Genomic DNA, 17,198 nt, shown 5'->3' with positions numbered 1-17,198 from the left:
GCCAATGAGGCGTCTAGGTATTTATTATTTATGTCTATGTCGAGAAACGGCCAGGACTTTTATTTTGGCGCGGTGATGTGACGTCATAAGTACGCGCCGCGCTCCTGCATCTTTTGGAAACTCGACCGAAGAAAGGTTTGTGTTTAAAGCATCTCTAAACCCCGTTCAATCAACTCGAAAGTTTTACAAGCGACGGGAAATGAATCGTTTATTATTGCCTTAACATATTAATGCGCTATCTATATTAACGTAATGTTTGTGAGTTCAGTTCATCATAAACATGAATTCAGTGATGGAGAAACCGAGCTGTTTAAACTGTGTACACTACATCCATCATGAGGCAGCCTAATAATTCAGTAGTGTTTTAGAATTGTTCAACAAACATATTGACGTTTAGGCACTTTAGAAAATGTGTTTTAATACACTACAGTAAAAAGTAATGTGATCAGTAAGATTTTTATTGTTTTTTAACAAGTATCTTCTGCTCAACAAGCCTGCGTTTATTTGATCCAAAATACAGCAAAAACAGTAATATTATGAAATATTTTCATTATTTAAAATAACTGATTTCTGTTTGAATATATTTTAAAATGTAATTTATTTCTGTGATGCAGCGCTGTATTTTCAGCATCATTACTCCAGTCTTCAGTGTCACATGATCTTCAGAAATCTTTCTAATTGGTTGATTTGCTGCTCAAAAATAGAAGTGTTTTATAACATTATACATGTCTTTGTTTTGGAAACCCCAGATGAGCAGAAGAGACTTATTTCAAAAACTGTTCAAAAACTTTTGACTGGTATATTTGTATGAAGTATAGGTTTGTTAAATCTACCATTTAACTTAATATAAGTCATTTTAAGAAAAATAACATTCTATGCTAACAAATTGAATGTGGACATGGTTCTGTTCATAACAGTAGACCTGCTGGTGACGGGTAATAAAAAAAGGGGAAAATGAAGAAAAGGGAAGTGAAGGCGCAGTGCAAGAGAGGATCTTTCATTATTTTCAATGGCCCAGACTAAGGATTTAGACTTGTCTGTGATGGCCATACAAATAATAGGGTAGTCTGTGGTTTCAGAAATGGTTGTGGATGTATAGGCTATATACAGGAAATAAGGGGCCAAAATCGCACCTTTTTGGGGTACAAGAGCTTGTCACTGGAACAGTACCCTTTTGTTCCTTTTTTACCCCTATAGGTAGGCCTACATATTAGTAACTTAAGGGTAAGAATTACTATGCTAAGGTACAAATATGTACCCATTTGGGTAAAAAAATAGGTACAAAGATGTCCTTTTAAAGGATTAGTTCACTTTCAAATTAAAATGTCCTTATAATTTTCTCACCCCCATGTCATCCAAGATGTTTATGTATTTCTTTCTTCAGTCGAAAAGAAATTAAGGTTTTTGATGAAAACATTCCAGGAGTTTTATCCATATACACTATATTGCCAAAAGTATTGGGTCACCCCCATCTAACGAACAGGTTTGACTACTTTAGTAATTTCCATGAGTACAAATCTTAATGTTTAAGCATATAATGATTTTCTTGGGAATTGTGTGCTTCTAATGTTAAAGCAACAGTTTGGACAGGACCCTTTTCTATTCTAACATGACAACGCCTCTGTGTATAAGGCAAGGTTCAAAAAGAAATGATTGATTCAGTCAGTGTGGAAGAACTTGACTGGTCTGCAGAAAGCCAAGTCCTAATCCCAGCTGAACACCTCTGGTGTGACTTTAAATGCAGACCTTCACCAAGCACCTATGACTTGAACATATGTAGACTTTGAGCCAAAAACTCATCACCAAACACCAAAGACTTGTACACTATATGGACAAAAGTATTGGGACCCCCTTCTTTAGAACAGAAAAAGGCACTTCCAAAACTGTGGCAAACATGGAACATAATTTGTGTTTTTAAAAATTGTATTTCCATCTCTGTTACAACCGTTTGGAAGTGTCTAAAATGACTGAACCCATATGTACAAGTCATTGGTGTTTGGTGATGAGTTTTTGGCATCAAGATTTCTTCAACCAGAAATGTACTTTTTTGCAATGGTTAAATAAATGCACAGCTAAACAGATGAGTTTTGAGTCTGGATTTAAATGTGGCTAATGTTTTAGCACATCTGATCTCTTCTGGAAGCTGGTTCCAACTGCGGGCGGCTAAAAGCGGACTCCTCATGCATTTTGTAAACCCTTGGTATTTCTAAGTGACTCGATCTTAATGATCTGAGTGGTCTGTTAGGTTTATAATCAGTGACAGGGCTTTTGCGACCATTTTTTTTGAGAGTGTGCGAGTAAAAATTTGACGTGGTCGCACTTGTGCGAGTGCATGGTCTGCGCAGCTCCATACAGCGCGCGCTGCAGAGCCGCAGCACATTCAGTGTTGCCAACTAATTTTCAGAGAAAGTTGCTAAAGGAAGGTCAATTTGTTGCTAAATGACGTTGTGATGTCATTGCGCGATGACGTCTTTGCGTAATCACGGCGGAAAATTTACTCGCATCGAATCTCAGCAAAAATATATATTTTATGTTAATTTAGATTTGTTTGTAAAATAATATACATAATATAATATTAAAATACAAATAATTGTATTTTAAAATACATTGAATTATTGAACACTTACACATTTTTGAATGATTACAATTTAAGTTATTTTTTTATACCTAGTAAACTAGTAATACTACACATTCTCAACAATTATGCTTTAAGCAGTGTATTAGTAGTTAGTATGCTACACTCCAAGAAAAGTCTGTAAAAAAAAAAAAATAGGGCACAATCTACTATGTTAATATGAAATAATTTTCCGTATTGTTTTTTTACCTGCATTTTAAATTACGCATTGTGTTTTCGGGTTACAGGGTTACAATGGATAATGTTCTGGAAAATTACTAGTAGCCTATCTTTTCCATTTTTCTTACAGCGTACTAACTGATCAACAATCACAAGTACAAGCTACTAACAAAGTGTATCATAAATGAACAATTATTCAGTTATTATTATTATTATTAAATTGAAGAATTGCAAATAGCAGCTAACTCAATTCACGTGATGTGTGTACTGCTAGGCATCTTTGGTTTTCTTTTTGTGTAATTTGGATGTAAAATGTGTCTTTTTATTGTCTGAGTCACCTTATTAAAAGTTGCCAAATAAATTTCAAAAATTGCTAAATTTGTTGCTAGGTGCTTTTGGAAGAAAAAGTTGCTAGGGTAGTCTGAAAAGTTGTTAAATTTAGCAACAAAATTGCTAAGTTGGCAACACTGAGCACATTGTAGCAGGAGTCAGATTGCACTGATCACGTGAAGAGAGGCGCTTTCAGTAGAGCCTGGTTTATACTCGCCGTGTCATCACAAACGCCAAGGTGCGCGCAATGGGAGGATTTGGTTTTCAAACTAAAGTAATAGACCGCTTCTTAAACCAGAGAAGGAGAACATGTTGGTATTCTTGTAGAAAAAACATGCAAGTTCTGTCAGCGACAGCCAGTTTAGTTTTAATTTTCTTTTTGTTTTCGTTTTGAAAAGCTTTTTATCTTTGCTGTTTACCTCACGTTACGCTATGAAGGCTTTCCTTAATTTTTTTTATATTATTATTATTATTTGAATCCTCAGTGTTTGCTAAACATGCTGTAATTTATTAGTCGGTATATAATACAGCATGTAATGTGTCCTATGCCATGCCTCGTCTTATTCGTTTTTAATAAATGTTATGTAAGCTAGTTTGTCATTGTAACGTACTGTTTATTGTTGTTGTGCTTTTTAATTAAGAATAACAATGAATCCATCTTTTGTTTTAGTCTTAAAAAGTGAAAGGTGTATAGATATAAGCAAAACAGGCAATTATCTTTTGTATCAAAAGAGATGTTGTATCAGAGAGCAGGTTAGTCAGTGCCTTCCGATAAACCTACAATTCGAATATTTTGGCGCTTCAAGCGAGATATAAGATCTTCTATGTTAATTTTAAGAGCCGTGTTTTCTTTTTCCATGCTTGGCAATTTTGACTTGAGAGCGTTTACATCGTGCTCGAGCTGAGTTATTCGGTCGCTGTGGTCTGAAAGCCCCGCTTCCATCTCACTGATCGTGGCTGCCTGTTTTGTTAGGGTCGCACCAAACAATTCAGTTGAAGACCGGATTGGTTCCAGAGAGCTATTAAGTGCAACAAAATTCCCCAGTCATGTCTTTTCTGAATTTTTCAAGCTCTTTAACAAGAGATTCGCTCGTAAGCTGCGAAGAGAGGATGCGGGTTTGTTATCTGCCATTTTGCTGCTTTCTTGACAGGCCTGAGCATGTTGAGTTTGAGTCTGTTGTTTGCCACCTGTTCTCGTAGGCTTGCTCATTTTAATTCAAAATTCCGAAGGCATGGGTTTTCAAAAATAGAAAGATAGATGTAACGACTTTGATGTGCTGATAAAATAAGGTGTATCCTGAAAAGATTACATGTAATGAATGAATGCATCTCACCTCCGCATTACCAAACCGGAAGTCCTCCCAAGGATTTCTACTCAGTTTCTGTCACCCATGGTGAAAACAAAAATGGGTTTATAAAGCAAAAAAAAATTTACTTTTCAGGCATATTTAGAACAAGAATCATTTGATGACATGTTTAAGGATCATAGTGCAGCCCAAAAATACTCATTAATGGTCCATTTAAATCTCTATACTTTGATACTATCCTTCAAAACACTAGCTTTTACCCATTTGTCAGCAAGAACTTTGTAATCATTTAAAATAGCCTAATAAAATTATGATCGATCTCTTTTTTTTAAATATATCACTTCGGTCAATTTCATTTGTTGCAGACACTAAAATTTGACATCTGGTCTTTGACCTTATAAAAACAAACTCAATAAGTGATATATTTTTGATTTTGGCAGATCGGCTCCTCCCACACTGGAATTCATCATCAGTGAAGCTCCTCCCACTCTGGAATTCATCATCAGTGAAGCTCCTCCCACTGCAGTTCAGCAATAAATGCTGGAAGATTCCCATCAGTTCAGAAGTGAAGACAAGCGTCAGAGCATCAGGAAGAGCTGAAATCTGATCAAAGACTGAGTTTATTAAAGAGGACAGAGAGAAGATGAGAGATCCAGAGCCCTGCAGAATCAAACACACTGAAGATACTGAACAACAAACAGGTTGGTGTCTATTCTTCATTCACGACGCTGAAGAACATTCATGTTAGAAAGATTCAAGCACTTCATCACATTTAGATAAAGTGTTAAATTATGAAATGGTTTTTCAACACATATTTAGTATGTTGGATACAACATTGTGTTTTTTGTTATATTTTTTAAGCAACAAGCAACATATGAAGTAAATGGACTTTCCAGACTGTCAGGGTTGTAAGAATAATTTAAAGGGATAGTTCACCCAAAAATGACAATTTTGTCATCCCTCACCCTCAGGTTGCACCAAACCTGTATAAATTTCTTTATTCTGCTGAACACTTAAGGAAGATATTTGGAAGCTAAACAGATAACGCCCCTCCATTGACTACCATAGTATTTATTTTTCATACAATTTTTCCAACTGTGGAAGTAAATGGGGGGGCGAGATCTGTTTGGTCCCTTTAACTTAACATTAGATGATTGATAGTACTCACTACAACAAAATTTAATTTACATTGATTAATTTAGCAGACGCTTTTATCCAAAGCGACTTACAATTGTGGAATACAATAAGCGATACATTATAAAGAGGCAAACGGACACATGAAGTGCTTGTAATACAAAGTTACAGGCATTGTTCCGAGCAAATGCTAGCTAGACAGGGAGAGGATAAAGAAAAAGAGCAAAGTTAAGGAAAGAGAGTAAAGTTTTTTTGTTTTTTAAGATGAAGTCAAGTGATGACGGAAGAGATGAGTTTTCAAGTGTCGCTTGAAAATGGTCAGGGATTCAGCAGTCTGGATAGGGGTGGGAAGATCATTCCACCAGCCAGGAACGGTGAATGAAAACATTCTGGAAAGTGATTTTGTGCCTCTCTGTGATGGCACCACGAGGCGTCATTCACTCGCAGATCTCAGCGTTCTGGAGGGGATGTAGATTGTCATAAGTGAGTGGAAGTAGGAGGGTGCTGAGCCAGTGGCTGTTCTATATGCAAGCATCAGTGTCTTGAACTTGATGCAAGCTGCAACCGGGAGCACGGAGATAAAGAGAGGTGTGACATGGGCCCTTTTGGGTTCGCTGAAGATGTGGAGAAGAGGAGGGGTCCAAGAACTGATCCTTGAGGAACCCCAGTGACCAGTTGATGTGCTTTGGATACCTCCCCTCTCCAGGGCACCTTGAAAGACCTACCATTGAGATAGGATTCAAACCAGCGAAGTGGAATCCCTGTGATGCCTAGTGATGAGAGGGTGGATAGGAGGATCTGATGATTAACAGTGTCAAAAGCAGCAGATAGATCCAGCAGAATGAGAACTGGTGACTTGGAATCAACTTTAGCAATCCGCAAGGTTTCAGTGACTGAGAGTAGCACAGTCTCAGTTGAATGTCCACATCTGAAACCTGATAGCTTAGCGTCCAGTAGGTTATTCTTTGACAGAAGTGAGGGTAACTGGTTGAAAACAACTCATTCAAGCGTTTTCACTATGAATGGAAGGAGAGAGACAGGTCTGTAGCTATCTGTAAGTGAAGTGTTTAATGTAGGTTTTTTGAGCAGTGGGGTTACCAGAGCCTAAAGTCAAAAGCAGAGGAGCAAGCTGAATGTTTTGAAGAGATTGCGTGTGTCAGATGCGCTGTTGATCTTGTTGTGGAAGTATGAAGCCTTGGCAGTGTGGACTTCAGCAGAGAAAGATGAAAGCAGGAGACTGATGGATACTCCGGTCTGACGGATCTTTTGATTTGTGCCATTTTCTCTCAGCTGCCCTGAGTTTGGAGCGATGTTCACGAAGAACATCAGATAACCAGGGTTTAGAAGGGGCAGCACGAGCTGACCTGGAGGAGAGAGGACATACAGTATATTGTCTAAACAAGAAGTTAAAGTGGAGCACAAAGTGTCAGTTGCAGTGTTCACATCCAGAGATGAGAAATGGGTAGGTGAGGGAAGAGGAGGACACTACAGAGGAAAGATGTGAGGGTGAAAGGGAACGAAGGTTTCGTCTAAAGGTAACTGGTAGACATGTTGGTGGCTCGGAGGTAGCAAGATGTAGGTTAAATGTAATCAAGTAGTGGTCAGAGGTGTGTAGGTGTTTTACCAAAATGTTGTCTGCAACACAGCTGCGTGTGTAAATTATGTCCAGTTGGCTGCCAGATTTGTGAGTGCTTGTGGTGGTAAGGTGTTTTAAGTCAAATGATGCCAGGAGTCAAATGAATATTGAAGTCACCAAAGACTATAAGTGGACTATCATTCTTGGGGAATGAGGACAACAGGCCATCCAGCTCTTCTAGGAAGGTGCCCAGTTGGCCAGGAGGGCGATAAATGGCTACAACATGGAGTTTTACCGGAGCTGTTACAGTGATAGCATGAGATTCCAATGAATAATAATTGCATGGGGGAGTGTAGGTTGAGTAAAGCCTATAGCACGTGAATGGCTTCAAATTGAAACTAAGTGCGGTTCAGTTTGCCAGAGCTTAATCGCAATTTAACAGGTAGCAAACAGGCTTTTTGTCATTTGTAATTACAGCCAACGGCAACAACAACAAGCACAATTAGCCCAAACGTTTCCAATAAAACAAGCAGTAAACAAATCACTTCTCACAACTAGTAGATATTTACTCTAACAGACAGAAAAATTGTATTAAGCAAAAACACTTACGAGCTCTTGCCGCCTCTGCAGTCAGTATGCTTATCCTTTTTTATATAATTTGTGCCTAAAATCTCAATAACTGACATGTTAATGTACCTCATTCATGCAATTAATTCATAAAAGCACACCAGAATGATTATAATGTTTCACAGCAGCTGTCTTGTTTCTGCTATTACATCAGGACTCACTTTCATATTTCGCTCATTTAATAGTGGTTTATTTAAAGTGATTTTTTATTTTATTTCAGAGCTGATGGAAGAGAGCGAGCAAAGTGAAGTGGAGGAGGAGCATCATGTCAAACCTGGAGAAAAACCTTTGGATCACTCAAAGACTAAAAAGACATTTTTAAAGAAAATAAAAGCCAATAAATCTATCACCTGCACTCAGTGTGGAAAGAGCTTCCCATGCAAATCAATTCTTGAGCGTCACATGAGAGTTCATACTGGAGAGAAACCGTTCACATGTGATCAGTGCGGAAATCAGTTCAAAGAAAAAGGACAACTTAACAAACACATGAAAATTCACACTGGAGAAAAGCCATTTACATGTGATCAGTGCGGGAAGAGTTTCACATACAAACAAAGTCTTGGGCGTCACATGAGAGTTCACACCGGAGAGAAACCGTTCACGTGTGACCAATGTAGAAAGAGCTTTACACGACCAGCACATCTTAGAAAACACATGAGGATCCACACTGGAGAGAAGCCACACATGTGTGATCAATGTGGGAAGAGTTTCAGAAGCAAATATAATCTTAATATTCACATGAGGACCCACACTGAAGTGAAGCCGTTCACATGTGATCAGTGTGAGAAGAGTTTCACATACAAACATAATCTTAATATTCACATGATGACCCACACTGGAGTGAAGCCGTTCATGTGCAATCAGTGTGGAAAGAGATTCTCACACAAAGTTAGTCTTGAGGGTCACATGAGTGTTCATACTGGAGTGAAGCTGTTCATGTGTGACCAATGTGGAAAGAGCTTCACGCAATCAGCACACCTTAAACAACACAAGAAAGTTCACACTGGAGAAAAGCCACACACGTGTGAACAGTGTGGGAAGAGTTTCACATACAAAGATTATCTTAAAGAACACATGAGGATCCACACCGGAGAGAAGCCGTTCACGTGTGATCAGTGCGGGAAGAGTTTCACGCAATCAGCAAGCCTTAAAGTACACATGAGGATCCACACCGGAGAGAAGCCGTTCAAGTGTGATCAGTGCGGGAAGACATTTAGTCGGTTATCAAACCTGAAGAAACACCTGACAGTTCATACAAAGGAGAAGCCACATTCATGTTCTGAATGTGGGAAGAGTTTTTCACAGATTCAAAGTTTACATAAACATCAGAAAACTCACACTGGTGTGAGAGAGTACTTGTGCATTGAGTGTGGGAAGACTTTTACTACAGCGAGACAGTTAAAACTGCACCAGAGAGTTCACACTGGAGAGAAACCTCACAAGTGTTCACACTGTGACAAGACATTCAGTCGGTCAGGATCTCTGAAAGCACATGAGAAGATCCACACTGGAGAGAAGCTGCACACGTGTGATCAGTGCGGAAAGAGTTTCTCTTTTAAAAGTCACCTGAAGATACATATGAAGATCCATTCAGTGGAGAAACCACACAGCGATGTTCACAAGTCTTTATTGCTGAAGTCTTGAGTGATTTAATGGCTTGCTAAAATCTCATTAAAAATCCTCATGAATTGAACTAATTACGAAGCTCGAGACTAAATATATGATCTTCTATGATATGCTTTGTAAGGTTAATGTACATCCAGCCTGTTACTTAGGTTTCTATCCATTACATTATACATAACAGTTGATCTGTAATGCAATTCTACGATAAGAGATCTACCTGATCTACCATGACACATAAGGAAATGTGACAGATATTACAAAACCATATAAATAATGTCTTTCTTTATGATACAATTCAGGGGTATTCAATTAAAGGGGTCATATAATGCCATTTTTGTACAAGCTAATATGATTCTTTAGGGTCTAAATTGAAAGTTTGTAATATACTTTAATTAAAAATTCTCATTAGTATTGTAAGAAAACACTCATTTTACCTGCTCAAAAACAGCTCTGTTTTCAGCACACCGTTTTAGTGCGTGTGTTTTTAAATGCTAATGAGCTCTGCTCGCCCCGCCCCTCTGTTCTGTGGGGCGTTTTTGACACAACAAACGTGGAGTGTTGCCTTGACAACAGTTGAGGGTATATTTTGAAGAATGGCAGCGGGAGTCTCTGAGGATACTGTGCAACCGTATCAATTCGAACCGGAGTCGGACCCGGAACAGGTAACAGATAACATAACTTATTCTGGCATAATATTGAAAAACATCAATTAGAGTATTTATAGTCTTGGATCATATGCATTTGCAGGATGTAAACAGTATTTTGCAGGTATTGTGTTACCATTAATTTTCATGCAGTTATAACTGTTTTTTATTTATTTAAATTTTTTACATTACTTGAAGCCACATACATCGTGAAGCGTGCTAGCGATTTGCAAAGATTAATATAAAGGTTAATATAAAGGTTAATTAAACGTTACACTCACTTCTTCTGGAGGTTCAGCAGGAACACGAATAGTTGGTACCGATTCTTTTTTCAGGTGCAGCTTCTTAGCAAAACCAGCTTTATACTGACCTTCATTTATAAAGCAGTCTGGTGAAAAATGAGTCGCGCAAACATGAAAACATTGACGTTGCTCGTGGGGAATATTCCCTTCAAAATCAAAACTCAGCCACTGTGTCTTCAGCGGTTCGGACTTAGGAACATCAAAATGACTGCTGTGTTCATTATTGCACCCGAGAACAGAACACCACAATCACTTAGACGCCATTCTACTCATAGACAGCTCCAGCGTATATCAACAATGACGCGCAGACTATGATTGACAGCTCGCTCACGAGCAAGGGCGGGTTTGTGTTGAAACACTGCTGTCAATCAACCATCGTGGGAGGCGTCCGACCGTGTGGCGTCCTGCGGTCGAACGGCTTGATTTGAGACAGGGTAAAACAAATAAGGAGATTAAAAAAAAAACACTGGATGGATTTTTATCATTTTATGATGGTTGTGTACAGGCACTGCTAACACACATTTCAGCACAATCAACTTGTAAAAGTGCATGTACCATTATATGACCCCCTTTAAGAATCCTTACATCAACACTGTTTTTTTTTCATATTTTCCTTTGGATGAGAGTAAACATTTGAAGATGCACAGAGATAATTCAGCTAAGCATCTATCACAAGTGCATTTAACCCCCTGGGGTCAGATAGCAAGCACACTCGGGCTGATTCTGGCTGAAATGTGACACTGTCGGCTCAGTCTCGGCATCGGTGAGAAGATAATGGGCCAGAGCCACGCTGACTCTACAAAACACTTCTGTCTGACAGACGCATTTTTCTCTCTGGGCCGATCTCGGCTGAAAGCTGTTCAGGTCCGCACTCAGTGTAGTTGTGTGTATCTACCTTCGGCCTGAGTTGGTTTTGTCTCCGGCGGCCGCTGCTAGAATGAAGGAACTCTGCCGCTGAGAGAAAGATTTGGAGGTTAATCCTGAGGAGATTTCAGCGGGCACAGTTCTCAAGAGGAATACTTCAGCTGCAAAAAGTAAGTTATTTAATGTTCAGTCTCGTGTTGTTTAATGTTTTAAATGCCACGAAGTGTATAGTTTTTAGGTGGTTTCTGTTAGGAGGTTTGCGATGATAACATAGCGTCAGAAAAACCATTTGGTCTCGGATATATTGAGTGTTGATGAGTAACGTTAGGCCTAACTTTTAGGCGGTCTCTTAAGAAAAATATGTAATTTTTTTTATATAAAAAAAAAAAAACCATGAGCTGCATCCAGTGCACGAGAATGTTAGCTAATTAAATTTTAATGAGTTAAATTCTATTTTGTTTGCTAGAATTCATTTGATTCATCTTTTTCAAGGAGTGGCTGCTATTGAAGGAGTCGGACTGCGCTGGCGCCATAAACATCTGTACGAGTGACTCTCTGATTCAGTTCACTTAACCATTCAAATGATTATGTGGGAAGCTCTGACACAGAAAAACATTATAGATAAGTAAGAGAAAGCCATAAAATGTAAGTGCATCATCTTTTGTTCTTGAATGGAGGACTAATCTGTCTGCTGCACAGTTTTTAGAGTGAATGAAAACTTTTGAAGCATATGCCGTATGATATTAAAATCATACTTATTTTACTGTGGTGGGGATTATTATGAGCAAACAAATTTAAAAGTTTAATCTGAACACTATATATATGTAATGTGACTTTTTTTGTTGTTTTTTACAGAAATTCTGAGCTGCTGCATGAACATTCATCAAACATATAAGGTGCGAATTCTGGGTCTGGTCCTAATGATTGTAAAAAACTGTAATGCTTAAGATTTAATAATTACCTTACAATATATATTTATACATATATTTCAAGGCTGCAATTTGGAAAAACTTTCAAGCTAATGCTGCTGCAATGGATGTCAAGGGGACTGAAGAGGTGGCTCCAGCTGATCAAAAGGGTGGACTTCAGGAGGCAGACACACTCTGTGAGTTTAAAAGACCATCTCTTTAACCTTCAGTACACATGACACACTATCAGATTTCTATAATTTCAAATGCTTTAAAGGATTTTTATGCTGCACCAATTAATGTAAGCAGCAACACTTCCCATAACATCTAATGTTTAATTTGTAAGAACAATGGCATCAATGCTTATATTAGTCGCTTACATACTGTCTCACCCTTATACCTAGGTTAAAGGTATTCAGCTGATCCAGTCGGTCTCCAGACCAGACGGTGGACCTGCACCCAGGAGCGACCACAACACATCCCTGACTGTCAGCGGAGACCATGTCAGCTAGATGACAGATCCCTGTGAAGACCTCACTGATGGCCCCAGCACAGATCCTCAGCAAAGACTACGAGAACCAGACAAGCCCTCTACGCAGACCCTTTTTACCAGCTTCACCTGCTAGCGTGATGTTTCTTCATGCAGAAGAAGTTGGATGAAATATTCTGAATGATATCAATCCACAATCTGACTTGTGATTCAGCCTGGAATAATCACACCACATTCATTAATTTGGCCAGACGAGACTGTTTCCTGACTGAGTCTGGTCTTGTTTGGGTTCCTTGTCACTGTTGCCTTTTGTCTTGCTTAGTTGAAGACACCTAATATTCAGCAATATTATTGACACTGACACCATTTGATAAGAACTGAACTGAATTATGACACAATGTTTTATATATGAAGAGTTTTTGCAAAAACAGATAACTCAGTTTTTAAAAATGTTCAAAAATCATGTTTTTTGTTATCATGTTTTTATTGTTTTATTGTGTTAGTTAGCTAGTGTTTGTTAGTTGTTGTTTTTTTACCTAATCAAAATAACCCAACTGCAGTTTGATTGAGATTAATTGGAATGCACAGTGAAAAAACATGATTTTTTTAAATTGTTAAAAATGGAGTTTTGTTTTTGCAAATGAACTCTTCATATATATATAATATACAGTAAATATAATTTACTTGTTACTTTGTGGTTTAAAAAGTGTGTTAATGTTTATACTGTAGTGCATTTGTTCATTGTTAAAAACATCTAGTGAAACCAGCTCCTTAAGCTGTAATTTAATTAGCAAATTATTCCAGGCAAAGGGAGCAGCAAATTTAAATGACTTTTTCCCTAATTCAGTAGGTACCACTGGAACAGACGATAAGAAAAATTCCTGGGACCGAAGGCTATAGCTACGAACAGATTTTTTTACAGATGTAGGTATTAGGATATGAAGGAAGTAAACCCAGATAGATTAATAAATAAAAACATGCCAGTGTTTTAACCTACGGATTGACAATGCAGACCATCCAACCCGGGCAGATTTGTTAAAAACCTCAGTGCACCATGATAAACGGTGTCTATAGCATGTAAACTCTGAGAAGATGCACGTATGTACAGTATATAACATCACCATAGTCCAGTACAGACATAAAAGTGGCAGCAACAAGCTTTGTTTTTGCCTCAAAAGAAAGGATTTATTTCTAAAATAGAAGCCCAAGTTCACTTTCAATCTTCTCACCAGTTGCTGGACACGAGGGCCAAAGGAGAGAGCAGCATCAGTTAAAATTCTAAGGGTCTAAGGTACAACATCAGTGTCAATCAACAATCGTGGGCGTGGCCTGGGTCTGTGTGATGTCACACAGACAAGAAGCTGAGAACGACTTGATTTGAGAAAGCGGTAATGATTTTAGGAGATTAAAAAAACACTGGGTGGATTTTTATCATTATTGGGTTGTTGTGTACACACACTGCCAACACACATTTATGTTCAAACAACATGTAAAAGTGCATTTTGCATCTGATGACTGCTTTTAAGAAAAATAAATGTTTTAATATATATAAATTTTAGTTGTGGTGCTTCTAAATTTTTGAAGTTAGGAGCACCAGTGCTACCTAATATTTAATTTTGAGCCCTGCTCTTAGAGCTGTGGAATATAATCGATTTTATAATGTATTGAAATGCTGATATGAATGATTCTATATCGATGCATAAAAACAAAAGAATATATTCTTTTAAATAATTAAATAGGCCTATCATGCATAAAGTTGTTTATGTCCTTCAGGAGCCAAAGTACTTGCTTCTGATGTTTCGGTTTACGTTTTCACAAAATGAACACGAGAAAACAAAGTGTGTGACAGGCTTGATGTTATATAGTTATTTAGTACAATAAGCCATGAAAAATCTCAAAGCGTTACTGGTGCTAACACACACCTGAAGTGCTCACACAGAAAGATGCCTCTCAGACAGCTCGCAATGCCCAATTCCATTCTCTTTAGACCTTTACTGCGCTTACCTGTCAGATACACCGATTTCAAAATATCTGTTCATATCCGTCTCAACGGTCGGTCGCTGTTGGGCTGCCGGCAAGCGTCTGTCTGTCTAGTTTGTTTGGTGTGTTCCACACATCAGCTCTCGTTGGGCTCACGTCTGCGGAAGTTTGCCCGATTCAACATGTTGAAGCGGTCTCAGGGCCTTCTTGGCTGTCGAGTGAGAACTCTGATTGGATGTTCAGTTTAGTGAATGTGTCAGTGCTCAAGAATTAAAGCCAAAGTGATAAACTAGTTAGTAAATCAAGGCACAAACAGAAGGCTGTTCTAACGTTTCCGGATTTTACCCAAACATGCCAATATGTGAATATCTTTATAACAATATGAGCTGCTTAAAATGAGGAAAGTTATCAACATGACTAAGGCTTGGTTTCACAGACAGGGTTTAGACTAAGCCAGGATTAGGCCATAATTCAATTAGGTTATTAAAGTAATTTTTTATAAACGTTCCTTACAAGAAAAACAAACATTACTGGTGTGCATCTTGAGACAAAACAAAGGCACTGATATATTTAACGATCAGTCAGTGCAAGTTTCTTTCAGTTGAAACAGTTTAGAAGTACATTTTAGTCTGGGACTCGGCTTAAGCCCTGTCTGTAACTGGGGGTGATGTTTAAAATGGTAAGCAAGCACTGCTTTGTTTACGTTTTGTATATTCGCGTATATCTTGTATGTCCTTGTTTCAGTTTCTCCTTTTGAATGACGAATATATTGATAGCTGCTAATATAGAGAGCTAATTCCTCTCACACAGGTGCAGAGCGCACATGTTAGTTTGCAGGGTGTTCAAGCTCAGCTTTTTGGTCCAGTCGCTGTTGACGTGAGGCGACAACACTGTTGGCTTTCGTCAGCTGCTGGTTCTTTTTCAAGTCGGCTTGGTGTGTCCCGGCCTTTGAATGCAGTAACTGATATGCAACAATAGATCAGTACATTAGCTCTTCATATAATTAACCTGCTGGTGCCTGTCATTTATACTCTCAGTAACATAAGTAACAAAAGAAAAGAGGAAACCACTCTCTGAACTTAAGTAACTTTTGTAGCTTTAATAATTTATTTATATATGATTCCACTAGTCACTATGCAATGATTATTTTATGAGTGATTATTCAATTACTCTATTATTTCTTTAATGAACGTTAAATAGATGTAAAATAACGGTAAATAAGTGAAGCATTGATCATTTTAATTTGTTTCTTTTTTATATATTGCATGGGTGTCAAACTCTGTTCCTGGAGGGCCACAGCCTTGCAGAATTTAGTTCAGAGTTGGCTGATGTCGGTCCTGAGAGTTCAGCTCCAACCATAATCAAACACACTGAAAAAGAAAAAACTCTTCAGGAATGTGGCTCTCCAGGACCAACGTTGGCCACCCCTGACTGAGTTCCAACTCTGCTCCAACACGCATGTAGGTTTCAAATAAGCCCAAAGGCCAATTAAATCAGCACTAATTAACTTTTTCTGTTCAGAATTTGCGAAATGTATATAATGAGCGAGTACATCATGAATTCTGATGCATTTTAAATTCCGTTTTTTTTTTATTTATTTATTTTTATTGCCTACAGAGCAGAGATGCTTTTCTGAAATTTTTTGTATACAGCAGAGAGATTTCATTTTGGGACAACTGTTTTTTTTTTAAGGGTTCTTTCAGTATATTTGGTGTTTGACATCACAAACATTTCAACCATTTTCTATGAAGTATGAAAACCCAAGGACGCTTTACATAAAGTTGATAGATAACATGAACACAAATACAAATATACAGTCACATGATCAAACAAATAAAGCAGGTATTTGGTTATAAGCTTTATCCTCTTATTCTATTTGAGAAGAAATTTAGACTTCCAGATTATTCTGAAAACATTTTGATGGTAAAATTATATTTGCATCTATTATGCTGCATAAAACTATTTATTTATTTATTATTAGGACAAAAAAAAAAAACATGTTGCTGCCTGACAAAGTTTCTCAGCTTAAATGATGGGTGTAAAATATGATATCGTCTAAGTTTACATGATGATGTATGTCTTGCCTGTATATTTTTGTTTTATTTTCCAGCAATCTCAACAATGGACTCGTTTTCTTCCTGTTTGGTGTCTCCTGTGCTTGCTGTTTCTGTTTGGAGGTCATTGCATGTGTCTGATTGAGCAACTGTCATTGTGCATTTCTGTTTGCAGTGCTTTGCTTAAATCTTGGACCTTTAGCAATAATAAAAGTCTTTGGAGTTTTCCATTTGGATTGTGGTTGTACATGTTTTCCTTTATTTAATATCAGATATTTTCTTATATTATAAAATTATTATAGTACATTTGTAAGCAGATTTAATGGGATCTTTGTAAAGTAATTTTTCATTCCATAGTAACTGCTTATAATATATATATATACATATACACACACACACATACATATATATGTTAGCTGCACGTGGTATAGCAGTCTTAAATGCAATAACTAAAATAATTTTCCTAAACTTTTTTTTTTTGTCAGCTTACCAACAGTTTAATATGTAAATGGGAAGAATTAATTTATTTGTCTTACCTGTTATTTTCCACTTTCTTTTCTTCATG

General features: G+C 37.6%; 2 protein-coding genes across 11 annotated transcripts in view; both read left to right on the top strand.

The window, feature by feature from the left end:
• Window positions 1-17,198, top strand: part of LOC131536648 (interferon-inducible GTPase 5-like) — a 128,916-nt gene that overhangs the window by 85,108 nt on the left and 26,610 nt on the right. The gene's annotated exons all lie outside the window — the stretch shown is intronic.
• The window catches only part of LOC131536645 (gastrula zinc finger protein XlCGF57.1-like), a 68,341-nt gene continuing 51,192 nt past the window's right edge, over window positions 50-17,198 (top strand). Inside the window, exons 1-6 of one of the 2 annotated variants that reach the window (XM_058769682.1) lie at window positions 50-135; window positions 4,872-5,132; window positions 7,989-11,371; window positions 11,694-12,097; window positions 12,195-12,306; window positions 12,514-14,111. In XM_058769682.1, the coding sequence (XP_058625665.1) occupies window positions 5,075-5,132; window positions 7,989-9,412 (1,482 nt within the window). In that variant the 5' untranslated portion in view covers window positions 50-135; window positions 4,872-5,074 and the 3' untranslated portion in view covers window positions 9,413-11,371; window positions 11,694-12,097; window positions 12,195-12,306; window positions 12,514-14,111. Of the gene's footprint in view, window positions 136-4,871; window positions 5,133-7,988; window positions 11,372-11,693; window positions 12,098-12,194; window positions 12,307-12,513; window positions 14,112-17,198 lie in introns of those variants that run through there. The other variant, XM_058769683.1, reaches the window with a different exon arrangement.

The sequence above is a fragment of the Onychostoma macrolepis genome, chromosome 03 (genome assembly GCF_012432095.1).
Source record: "Onychostoma macrolepis isolate SWU-2019 chromosome 03, ASM1243209v1, whole genome shotgun sequence".
Taxonomy (NCBI): Eukaryota; Metazoa; Chordata; class Actinopteri; order Cypriniformes; family Cyprinidae; genus Onychostoma; species Onychostoma macrolepis.
Note: the sequence above shows the minus strand (reverse complement) of the source record. Positions and strands in the feature narration are given on the sequence as shown.